The sequence below is a fragment of the Rhyacophila brunnea genome, unplaced genomic scaffold (assembly GCF_057557595.1).
Source record: "Rhyacophila brunnea isolate RB1 unplaced genomic scaffold, BYU_Rbru_1.0 scaffold_20, whole genome shotgun sequence".
Classification (NCBI taxonomy): domain Eukaryota; kingdom Metazoa; phylum Arthropoda; class Insecta; order Trichoptera; family Rhyacophilidae; genus Rhyacophila; species Rhyacophila brunnea.
This window is the reverse complement of record NW_028232860.1, coordinates 10,149,643-10,161,945: the sequence shown is the minus strand read 5'-3', so window position 1 is coordinate 10,161,945 and position 12,303 is coordinate 10,149,643. Positions and strand designations below refer to the sequence as shown.

Below are 12,303 nucleotides of genomic sequence, written 5' to 3'. Positions count from 1 at the left end.
TTCATTCACCCCACTGTGACTATATATAAAATAGGTTGCCTGTCTATGAATTATTGTGACTTTATGTTCACAGGCATATGATATTATGATCATTTTCCTCCAGTATTCTAAATCTTATTTAAGATATACAAAGAAGATGAAAATGTTTCCGTACTAAAAAAAATTATATATATTTACTCAATAATCCATTTCTCCAGCAAGTATAATAAAAACTGATTATTATACCTACCTGTGTATGAAAGGAAAATGTATAATAAAATCACCACTATTCAGGAGAACCAAAAGAAGATTGAGTTTTGGATAACTTTATGCATAAAATGTACAGTAAAACCTCGTTAATACGAATTCCATGGGACCGAAAATCGAAAAAAAAGTCCAATTACAAATTAAAATTTTTTTTTTTTATTTTCATTAATTTTGTTTCCGATCATAGATGTGCCTACCGAAATGGGTCATAAAATGTCAGGATTATTTTTATTAACTTCATAATTTTTGATTTTTTTAAGAAAAGTCTGTCACAATTTTCAATGATTGGCTCATGAAATAGTGTACTTTATTACGATTTATTGAATATTTTTATATGCCAGGACTCTGAAATCATTTCGAATTACGAAATTTTAATTAAAGGTATTGTTTTATATGAAAATAATGTTCAAGGGACTTTTTTTTCGAGAAAATTTCGAATCATTAGTGTTCTTACTAACGAGGTTTTACTGTACTCATTCAGCGTCGTTGATTCAACTTATCCTCTTTCTCCTTTACACGTAATTGATTTATACCCCGTTTACACGTGCATGGATTTACTGCTGACAGTATGTATTATTGCGGCCATAATAAGAAAATGTATGTGTAAACATGTATTATTCTGCAGTTGCAAGATTGCATGCATGAATCCAAAAAGTTCGGAAGCTTCTGAATTTTCATGTGACATTTGGGATTTTTTCGATCTGTGCCTGCACAGTAGAATGATAGTGGCGAAGCTGCCGGCAAAAAAACGAATACCGGAGACTCATTTTGAGATAAACCGATTTTTACGACCTGTCATTTATAGTACTATAAAATGACAACATCGCGTATCGCTTACTCTTGAAGAATGAGATTGGAGAGACAAGTCAGCACTTTTACATGTAAACAGTTATTGTCACGATAGTTTAAAATACACACTATTGCTGCCAGTAAATCCATGCTCGTATACAGGCGCTATAATGGTTAATTTGGTATATTCAACTAATTTTTCTGATTTAACTCACTTTCTTTCAGGTTCTCTTACAGGTATATAAATTACATTGTGTTTAAGGCAGCCCATTAATAGTTGATTGTTCATTATGTGTTTAAGTAAAATAATTTACAATAATTAGATCTAATAAATATTTTGTACTGTGTTTCATTCTGTGTTGTCATTTCTTTATGAACCAACCCCCTGATATTCTAAGATAAAATATGTATTAGATAATTTGTGCCATTGAACGAAAATAATTATCAATTTATAATATTTCTTTTACGGCATTTGGCATTTTGTAGAATAATTTTGTGAGTACATTAAAACATCGTTAATACGAAAATCGAATTATGAAATGTATGGGGGGAAAATATTAAAATTTAAAAAAAAAATTTTTTTTGATTTTCATCAATATCGTTTACGATCATAGATGTGCCTACTAAATTTCCGGTTCCATGTGTGTTAATGGGTCATAAAATGTCAGGATTATTTTTATTACCTTCTTAAAATAAGTAATTTATGATGTTTTAAGAAATGTCAGTCACAATTTTCAATGATTGGCATTTTCATGAAATAGTGTACTTTATTACTATCTATTGAATATTTTTATATGCCAGGACTCAGAAATAAATTTGAATTAAAGGTATGGTTTTATATGAAAATAATGTTCAAGGGACACTTTTTTCGCGAAAATTTTAATTACGGCGAATTTCGAATTATCCGTGTTCTTATTAACGAGGTTCTACTGTATAGAAATTTCTATAGTTTATTTGTTGCAATAAAATTATTGAAAGTGTTTTTTTGTTTACCGTTATTAACCCATTGCGCCCTATCGGCGCCAATTTGGCGCCGGTGTTACAGGATGCAGGGCATGATGAAAATCAAAAAAATTTAATCATATTTTGAGTTTTTTTAAAGTTGAAATTACTTAATAATATATGTAGCTATCATTTTATGATGTTAGTTATATACAGTCCAATATATTTTTTAAGAAATATTTGATTTATAAAATCTAGTTTTGTTTAAATTTGTCAAAATAATGATCAGTTCGCTAGGTATGAGGTGTTTGAGACAGTAATAAACATAAAATGGCTCTCCATCTTCTAAATATCTTGAAGAGTATTATATTTAGCTCCAGTTTTAGTATATCTTCCTTTTATTATTTACTACTATCATGGACTTTTTTATCTATGTCATTTTGTATAAAAAAACCCAAAAAACTATATTTGACATGTTTTTTTCATTTCACTTATACACAAAGTTTACTTAAAATCTGAATACTTAATAGAAAAATTAAAAACCTATAAATATTTAAAAGATTTATTTGAATTAAATGAATAATACATGAGTTATGACAATTTTAGTAATCAGTGTGCCTTTTTAAGTGATCCTGAAAAATTAATTCTGTCTGCAATGCGTTAATTACGATAATAAAAATAAAATATATCTGCGGCACAACAGCCCACGTAATAAGCCTAGAGAATTCTTCATCTCCGTTTTATCCTTCGTAGTAGTTTTGTTACACTCAGATTTACGCATCTGGATGGCAAAATATGCAAAAAATATATTTTATAATATTAAATATATATTTAATTGAAATATATGAAGTACAGTCTCCAATGGAATGTTTACTGAATATCTTTCACTATAATGTTGTATGTAACAGCGGCGAGGGGTGGAAGTAAGCTGTTAAAATTCGACATAAATAGGGAACACTAAACTTTGTCGGTCATCCTTATTTATTTTGTTTTCATTGAATTAAGAATACAATTTGCAGATGGTGCTGGTTAGTTTTTAAAATTCCATTAAACCCTGACTAATTTACGCCATAGTAGATAACAGTCAAAAAATATTCGTTTATAAAAAATATTATATACAGCCTACCTCCACCTTTCGCCACTAGCATATTGTAATGTTATTTAATAAAAAAAAAAGTTAAGATATAACATATTAACAAAAGAATTATTTGAAAAGTGATATGGCTACTAAAATATGGCTTAATTCTCAGTTTAAAATGATGACATTTATAATTATTACTCTTTTATAGTATTAACCCAATGCTTACGGGCCGCACAAAATTGTGTTTTTGCTAATTGCTTTTCAAATGCAAATTAACACGTTAATTAAAAAATGAATTAAAAGAGCCCGTAAACATTGGGTTAATACATTCTATATTATTATCATAAAATATTGATTTCAAGAATGAAAAAAGATAGGCCATCATCATGACGTAAATCTTTCCAACAACGTATACAGATCATTTGGTCTCTAAAATATCCCAAATTTATACTCTGCATGTGGGACCTTAAACATTTGCGGTACCATTATTAAAACTAAATATCCAATGTGGCCTGAAAAGGTTGCTGAATCCTGCAGTGACAAAGCTACCTCATCGTAAGGGTATGCAAAGCATTGAGGCCCTGTCGGTTAAGCGGCACTAACTCCCAAGCTGATAGTCCATAAATTTTCTGTTTCATGATTTTATATTGTTCACAAAACATTATATTATGTTAAAAATAATTTGAACGGAAAGCTTAAAAAATGCTCTTGATATTGACTTTGGACAGAAAAAAAATGGGCGGAAAAGTCAATTAAATCGATAAAAATCTTTAACCGGTTTTATACGTTCACCGAATTATCTTGGTTTATGGGGCCGTGACCGGGGCATACAAATTTCGCGAGTTATCTCGCCTGACTTTAAATTCAAATTACTAGCCACTGTTAATTGATTTGCATAATTTAAAAATTTAAACACTGACATCTGTTTGAATAATTATGAAATATTAAGCCACAAATTATTGATACTACAGCAATAATTGTACTAAGAGCTTCGCTCTACATTCAACGTGTGTCGTTAAAAATCTGCGGCCTGTCAGATACTGCCATAGTAATATCGTCAGGCATATAAAAGGTTAAAGGAAAAACAAAAAAGTTAATTGATGATTTTTGTGTAGGGGCCCAATATTTGTAACTACGCCACTGGACCTGTTGTAATATTTTACAATTTTATTGAATGAAAGAATAATAAATCATGAATGTTTTAAATTTCTATTCCAGGTATTATCACATACATTAATCTGAGTAGTGTCAAACTGTATGTGAAACTGCAGAACATATTTGCATCTTGCAAGGTATTTGCTTGCATCGTTGTGATTGTTGGCGGGATATATGAAATAGCTATAGGTAAATATTTCATTTATATAATATTATATTATCTATGGTGAAGTAGTGCACATTAGCGAAGCTCGATTTGACATAAATGAACACAACTGGAAGTTTTAGCCCAGTCGCACATTCAAAATCGTCTCGACTGGGATAATAGTCATAAATCAAAACTGAGTGCAACATGCAACTTTCTTATGTGCGTATAAGCAAGGCCGTGTGAGATGACCCTGCGCTGCATGTCAGGTGAAAATAGTTGCATGTGACTCCAGCTATTTTTTTCAAACTAAAATGACGCATTCCACCAATGTGCGGAGCTCTATTTGGCAACGTGTGTTTTGTGAATAATGATGACGTCACATCGACGTATTCAACACGTTGCAGACGAGACGAGCTTAGATATGTGAGCCGGCTTACACATTTTATTTATTATAAAATCTCTTCATATCTATGCGAGAACTTATAAAACTACATTTCAATAATACAAACAAACATAATATGAATAATAAGAAGAACATGTTCAACGTAGCACATTTTATAAGTTATTTTTAATTTGTGAGTTTACCTTTGAATTAAAAAGAACACTAAATTTACCAATAATGAAATTATTCACCTTATGTTATGTGATGATATGGTCCGAAAGGGATAGGGGGTCAAATCATGTGCTATAACACTTTTATCTTGAAACATTTATTTTTTAAAGATAGATAAAGTTCAGTATAGGCTATGGAGTTGTTTAATTTTTGTGATATTTTTCAGGTAATACTTCAAATTTGAGTCAAGGTTTCGAAGGTACTAATACAGATCCAGGAAATCTAGCACTTGCTTTTTACAGTGGTCTGTGGGCCTATGATGGTTGGACTGCCGTCACTACAGTCACTGAAGAAATACAGAACCCATCCGTGTATGTATTTCTTTGAATTATATAACTTCATTATTAATACCATTACACACGGAAAAACTATTACATTATTAAAATTGTAGAGCGGGACCTCTCACTCGCACCGAATACTTTCTCACTCGCACCGCGGCCGTCGCCTACAGTCAACGCGGGCGCCCCCCACCACAGCGCGTTCCCGCTACCGAGGCGTTCCCTACCAGAGCGCACCGGCGTCTCAGCTGGACGGCGAGGAGAGGGTCGCCTGGTTGGGAATATAAGGCGCTACGCGGCCTCAAACAAATCAGTTAACCTTGGGCCAGCTTGGCCTTGACTCAGCATACTAGTCTTGCTTGGTTTGAAAATGGTATACACGGCTTCCCGTAACCCTATCAAACCACAGTGAGCTATTCTTGCTAAACCCCGTTCAACACAGTAGTCTTGCTTGCACTGAAAATGGTATACACGGCTTCCCGTAACCCTATCAGTGTACAGTGAGCTATTGTGGAGAGCCAGGTACGAGCTCAGGTTTTGCCATAGTTTCGCCTTCAACAACACAACGAACCCCTTATAATATTTATTAAGGAAGTACCTACTTTTACCCTTATAAAATGTATTAATATTTCAGCTGGTCATTGTATGTCAGCGTTTTCAGAATTCTTGGTTCTTTCTTTACCATGTTACCAAAAATCATTTTAATCTGATGACTTCAGTAACTGACCATGTCCGATCCTAATAAGATCCACGGGGTGGAAGTTTATAATAACAGATTTCTGTTTTTACGAGAAATGGATTAGTTACTGGTTCGATCTATTAAGTCCGACAGTAACACTAATAATATTTGTTAATGTTATCTCATCTACCCAGCATCCTATTTGTAAACTGATATTGTTGTGTATATAAAACCTGTTCTTAGTAAAGTTAAGTTAATGAATATGTGGACTATACGGCTGCTTGTTATATGGTTTTCACCATGAAGGCCTTTTTTAAATATGGTGCACTTTTTTGGAAATACATACAGCCAAAAAACTAAGTACTTTTCGATATTGACTGCTCCAAGCCAAAAGGGCGTAAGTAACGTTATCGTGATTTTGAGTTAAATATTTATTATTAAAACATTTACAAAAAAAATATCCAGAGACTGGCGAAAGGGCGTTCTTCATAGATGATTGCAAATAGAGTTATGATTTTCCAATTTGGGCATAAGTGATAACCCTATAGAAAGCCAATAAGAATTAATGTACCTACCGCTAACGTAACGTACCAAAATTTAAATAATTATAATAAACAAATAAACATAACAGAAAGACAAACAAAAACATGAACAAAATAATGGAGGATAAAATACAATTCGGTGTTTTCTTAATGAAATTTGTAATTGAAAATAAATAAACAAATTAACACTACATACTCCAAAATAATATTATTCAACCATAAATGAATGAAAAAAACTCCAATACTAAGAAAGAAGTTGTAAAGAAATGAAGTTGTTCGCAATGAAATTTTTTCACTCTTTGCTCTCCTGAATAGTCGCGATTTGTCACTAACGCGCTTTTGGCTTGGAACTGTCTATATATTTTTGACATTGAGAAAAAGATAAGTAGGTATGTATATTATGCATAAACAAATTGGGCATGTAAACAATTTGAAATGAAAATATTTGAAGCAGATTCAGAATGATGCATCATTAAATTTGACAATAATGATGTGACAAAAACTACTTGACTGACAATAGTTAACGTCATTTGTCAAAAATGAACACACTCATTTTTTGTAACGGAAAATACGAATTTCAAATGAATAAAATTAATTACCATAGAAAACTATGAGATTTTGATATTCATGAAAATTAAATGGATTTTTATGGCAATAAATTATTCATTATAATATGGCGTATCATTTTACAGGAATATATCCGAGTCGTAAAGCTGGGCATTAGTGTATTAAAAATTATAATATTTTAGTAGATTCTCAAATAATTAACTCATCGAATTCCCTTCTGATTACAGGAACATTCCTCGCAGCATTTTAATTGCTGTACCCTTAATCATGGCACTGTATGTGTTCATGAACATAGCATATATGACGGTACTTAGCATACCAGAGATGGTGTCAGCAACTGCTGTTGCAGTCACATTTGGAGACAAAGCTTTGGGACATTTCAAATTTCTCATTCCTATCGGTGTTGCCATCGCTACTTTTGGATGCGCAATGAGCTTACAATTCGGTGTTACAAGGTGAGTTAATTGCTTATTTCTTTAATAATACAAATTATATAAAACTGATTTAAGGTTCAAGGCGGTTAATAAAAAAAATTATTATTATGATAAAAAATTTAACGTAGGTAAGTATGTTATGGAAGAAAAAAATGGATATACTTAATTGATTTTGATTGTCGCGTAAATTATACATATTAGTCGAAATTTCGCTATTTTAGTGTCTGACATGTTGAAGTGAATATTCGATACCCCATTTCAAAATTACAAGGTTTTAAGTTAATAATGCCATTCAATGTAGGAAGGTCTTCTCTTTACAATTCAGCAAAAAAAAGTCAAAAACTTCTTCAATGTGTCATAAAATCGAAAAACCGTTTCTGAGATTAATCATTAATTCAATTATATACTGGAATTTCTTCGTTAATTCCTTATTAAATTATAAAATTTCTTTGTTCATTATTGAATTTCACTAAACTAAATATTAAAAAAAAACATTTTCCTCAAAATCAAGTTTTTAAAATTAAAATAAGAATTTCTGCAAAAAATTCAAACGCTATTATCTTGGAACAAGGTTTTTAAAGTTGTTTTCCTTTTGAAATATGGTATCAATATGCACAGAATGCAAACCAATTCCTGTCATTGGTTGGTTGGTTCAAAATTCTTGGCTATGATGGCCGGTTTTACATTATATTTTCCCGCAATTTACGTCAAAATTACCTATTAAAATTGAAAATTCAATTTATTTGAACACATTCAATTCAATTCATGACATCATTGAAATAAATTCCAGACACATGTGTGCGTACTATTTATAGATAACAACATCAGAGGAGACCAAGATTACATAACGCAACTGTTTAAGTTAGTTGTTTTGTTTTCCTTTTATTTATGGTTTTGAAGTTATACTTCTTTTGGCGCATTTGGGATATCAGATCAGAGTGTATTTTTGGCGTGTGACATGTAAAACATAATTTATTTTTTTACATGAAAAAAAACGCACTCGCTTGGATTCGAACCACCGATTTTTCAGTTATCAGCCGAATGGACTACCTTTACGCCACAGTATGATACTGCAATCGTGACGATTATTCAATATAATATTATAGTTTCGAATTGTTCCGTTGCCTAGGCAGCGAATTTATTATTGTCAACCATTTGCAATTTCTTATGTAAACAAACGATTAAACGTCAGATTGACATTTGCTACTTTAAAAATACACCAACGAGAAACCATTATATAATTTAGTAATATAAGTTAAAGTGTATAGAAATAAACCAACGGCATTCCAATAAGCGATCCTTTTTCTTGAGTGTGTAATTTAACAAGATGATTAAGAGCTAGTCAAAGAATCTAGTTTATCACAAGCTTTGTTACGCCAAAGAAGTATAACTTCTAACGCGCATACATAAGTAGGTACACACACCGATTTTTTTGTCAGTCCCTTTAAGAATGTAAAATCGAGCTTTCACTGTATAATTTTTTTTATAAAGAATGATTGTTTGTTTAGTGACCAAATAAAAGAAAACAATATTACAGTTGATTAAATCCAATCTCGGTGAAATACGTCCATCATGATTCTCAATATCTTTAATCTGCTTTTCAGGCTGTGTTATGTTGCTGGACAAGGCGGTCACACCATTGAATCATTCTCTTATGTGCACGTAAGAAAATATACCCCGGCTCCCGCAGTGGCTTTCCAGGTTTGCAAATCCCCTTATCTATAATTAAGCAGGATTGTCAAATAGTTTTATTGCAATAAAACCTTTGAATTCCAAATGAATGTCCAACATACTATAGATATTAATTTACTATAACGATTCATCTCAATGCATACTGAGCTATGGATCGACATTATTGGCGAGGGATGGAGATAGGCTGTTAAGATCCGACATTAATAGTGCGCACTAAACTTTTGTCAGTCATAATTATTTGATTTCATTGAACTAAGAACACAAATTGCAGATGGTGCTGGTTAGTTTTTAGAATTCAATTCAACCCTGCCCAACCAAACCATAATCGATAAAAAATATTCTTCTATCAATAAAATAATTAATATTACCTATGTATGGTTCAATGGCATGCTTTTGGATATTGTATGGTATAGGTCAGGGTTAGTGAACCTTTTTACGTACGCGTGACAAAATTTCCCAAATATTATTTTTCGACTGTCTGACGTACCGAGGAAAAACTCAATTAAACCCTGCCTCACCAAGCCACAGTAGTTTAGGTATGCTATGGGCAATCCCACAAAAAGAGTACACACCATTTTAGTCATACTTTTTTTCCCACTGAATTAAGAACATATTATAGATGGCGTTGGTTAATTTTTTTAAATTCATTAAGCCCTACCTAACCAAACCATAATAGGAAAATATTTTTCTCTATATATAAATATATACTATATGTAACTGAACAAACACAGGTGTTAATATTTCACAATTGTTTACAGGGTATTATCGCTTTCCTCTTCATCTTCTCCGGCGATATAATAGAGCTCATCAACTTTGCCTCGTTCTTGATCTGGATCTTCTACGGAGGCGCCATGGTGGCTCTCCTGGTGATGCGCAGAACCCGCCCTGAGCTTCCCCGCCCCTACCGGGTGCCCACCGTCATCCCGTGGTTCATTCTCGCCCTCTCCGTCTTTCTCGCAGTGGTTCCCATCATCCGCGATCCGTCCGTCAAGTACCTGTTCGCCATTGTGTTCATATTGATCGGTGTGGCGGTCTACACATATTTCATATACTACAAGAGAAGGCCCCGATTTATGGGTAAGACAATAAAGTTTCGACCGTAACTTTACCATAAGGGTCCATTTAAACTTTTTGCATTATTACACTTGATCGTGATTCTTCACAGTTTTAGCCATGCGATTGATAAATATAACCGACTTTGTAACCAAACTCCGTTTTAAATTTTATTAGAAAAAGAAATTGTATTTGATACTAATGAACTTACACATGATGGAAAACTGCGTAAAATAGAGAATTAGAATCATCAAAATGTATATGCAGGTAACCGACTTTGGTACCAATAGCCTCAACGATTCTCGGCTTACCAGGGTGGATGAAACAATCTATTCCCTGGAGAACCGATTTCCTTATAGAAATATTCTCTAAATTCCTAAATTATCTACTTACCAACTTTTGGCAGGTATTGTTCTAGTTTTAAGATGAAAAACGATAGACAAAAATGCCTGATGCACTAAAACGTAGTCTCCTACTAATATTTAAATTGTGGACGGTTGTATTACCGTTTAAAAAAAAAAAAAAAATTCGGTTAGGTACATGTTCAAACACGCGCGTTAACATGATCTTACTCCCTACTTCAGTTTTAGTTTGTCAATTTATGGCTACGGCCGTATGTTGTAGCTTAACCACTGGGGAATGCCAAAAGAAATGGCATATTTCAAAAAAACACTACCTTATTCTTAGGTCAATAATTATTATAAAGCAATCATTATTCGTACGATGTTAATCACTATAATTTTTTATCGTAAATATTTCACTATAATAATGTCGACATAAATTATACTAATGGTTTTATAAATGCGTTTAAAAATTAATAAATGAAAAAAATCTTAACACCATTGCACATGCATGTACTGAAATATGACTATATTCTAAAACATTAGAGCGAGAGGTTTAAAAGAATACTATTTTATGTAATAAAAATACTTTATGCAGTCATTGAATGTTTAAAATAAATATAAAGGATAATAAGGCTTCAAAATTATATAAAAAGATTATCTACAACGTTTAAGGAATGTCCAGGATCATGCTTTGAAACTACAATAAAAGCTCCATTTTGACCTACACTGAGCACGCCTGCCCTTAAGATTCAATTTATCAATATTTTAATATTTGTAATATCTTTTTCATTTCAGATAAATTGACATACACAATACAAGTATTCTTCGAAGTGGTGCCACCCGGAAAACAGACCGAAGACTAATTAATTAATTAAATCATTAATTAATTAATTTCGAAAACAATTTATTGAATTTGACTGTGTAGTAATATTTTTAAGTGTGTGTGTGTGAACTGGGATGTTTAAATAATTTTAGTCAATAAAATATGGCGATACAGGTTATCTACAGTTTTTTTTTGCGAATAAAATGTTAAGAGTGCTAAGCTAAAAAAGCATAAGAGACGAATTTTGACTATATGAAAAGTTTTATTGGTATTAGGTACTAACAACCGTACCAAAATTGTTGTGAACTTTTGGGACGCAAGATGATAACATTCTAAAACTCCATGCCCAAATGTTACTTATGCCCTTTGGTTTAGTACCATTTATGTTATAATATGACGTGTTGTTATGTCTAATTTAGGCCGTGTATAGACATACCAATTTATGGCGAGCATTATTTTCTAGTCTAATAATTATTTTGTTACCAATATATTATTTTTATTGGTAAATTTTTGTTTTTATGAAACTTATAGAAAATTTTAAATATTTTTTGTTTAAAGTCGTTTAAAGACATTTAAAACCTTTCCAGATCAAGACATCACCTAAGAGGCAAAAATTCAAAAAAAAATTTTTTTTTTGTGTTAACCTTGGTTTTTTAGTATCGTGGGATTACTGTCAAAAGTTGATAACTCTCTGAATCATATTATGGAGTAAATGCAATTTGAAAGTTTGACATGCCCTCTAAAATGAGGCACAATGCTAATTTCTTTCTACTTTATGTCTATGTTCTATAATATATTGGATGATCTTGAATTTTTTTTCTAGCATAAGTACATATTTATATATAGACACATAATCCGCTAAATACCTAAATTATCGACATACCAACTTTTGGCAGCAACCCACAATATAGTATATC

At 31.9% G+C, this 12,303-nt stretch overlaps 1 protein-coding gene across 4 annotated transcripts in view; it reads left to right on the top strand.

Annotated features, from left to right (window-relative positions):
- Window positions 1–11,564, top strand: part of LOC147071158 (b(0,+)-type amino acid transporter 1-like) — a 36,341-nt gene extending 24,777 nt beyond the window's left edge. For all 4 annotated transcript variants that reach the window (XM_085948387.1, XM_085948389.1, XM_085948388.1 and 1 more), the window contains exons 4-9: window positions 4,277–4,402; window positions 5,141–5,285; window positions 7,268–7,495; window positions 9,079–9,175; window positions 9,925–10,243; window positions 11,359–11,564. In XM_085948387.1, the coding sequence (XP_085804513.1) occupies window positions 4,277–4,402; window positions 5,141–5,285; window positions 7,268–7,495; window positions 9,079–9,175; window positions 9,925–10,243; window positions 11,359–11,426 (983 nt within the window). In that variant the 3' untranslated portion in view covers window positions 11,427–11,564. The remainder of the gene's footprint in view (window positions 1–4,276; window positions 4,403–5,140; window positions 5,286–7,267; window positions 7,496–9,078; window positions 9,176–9,924; window positions 10,244–11,358) is intronic.
- Window positions 11,565–12,303: the final 739 nt, after the last annotated feature.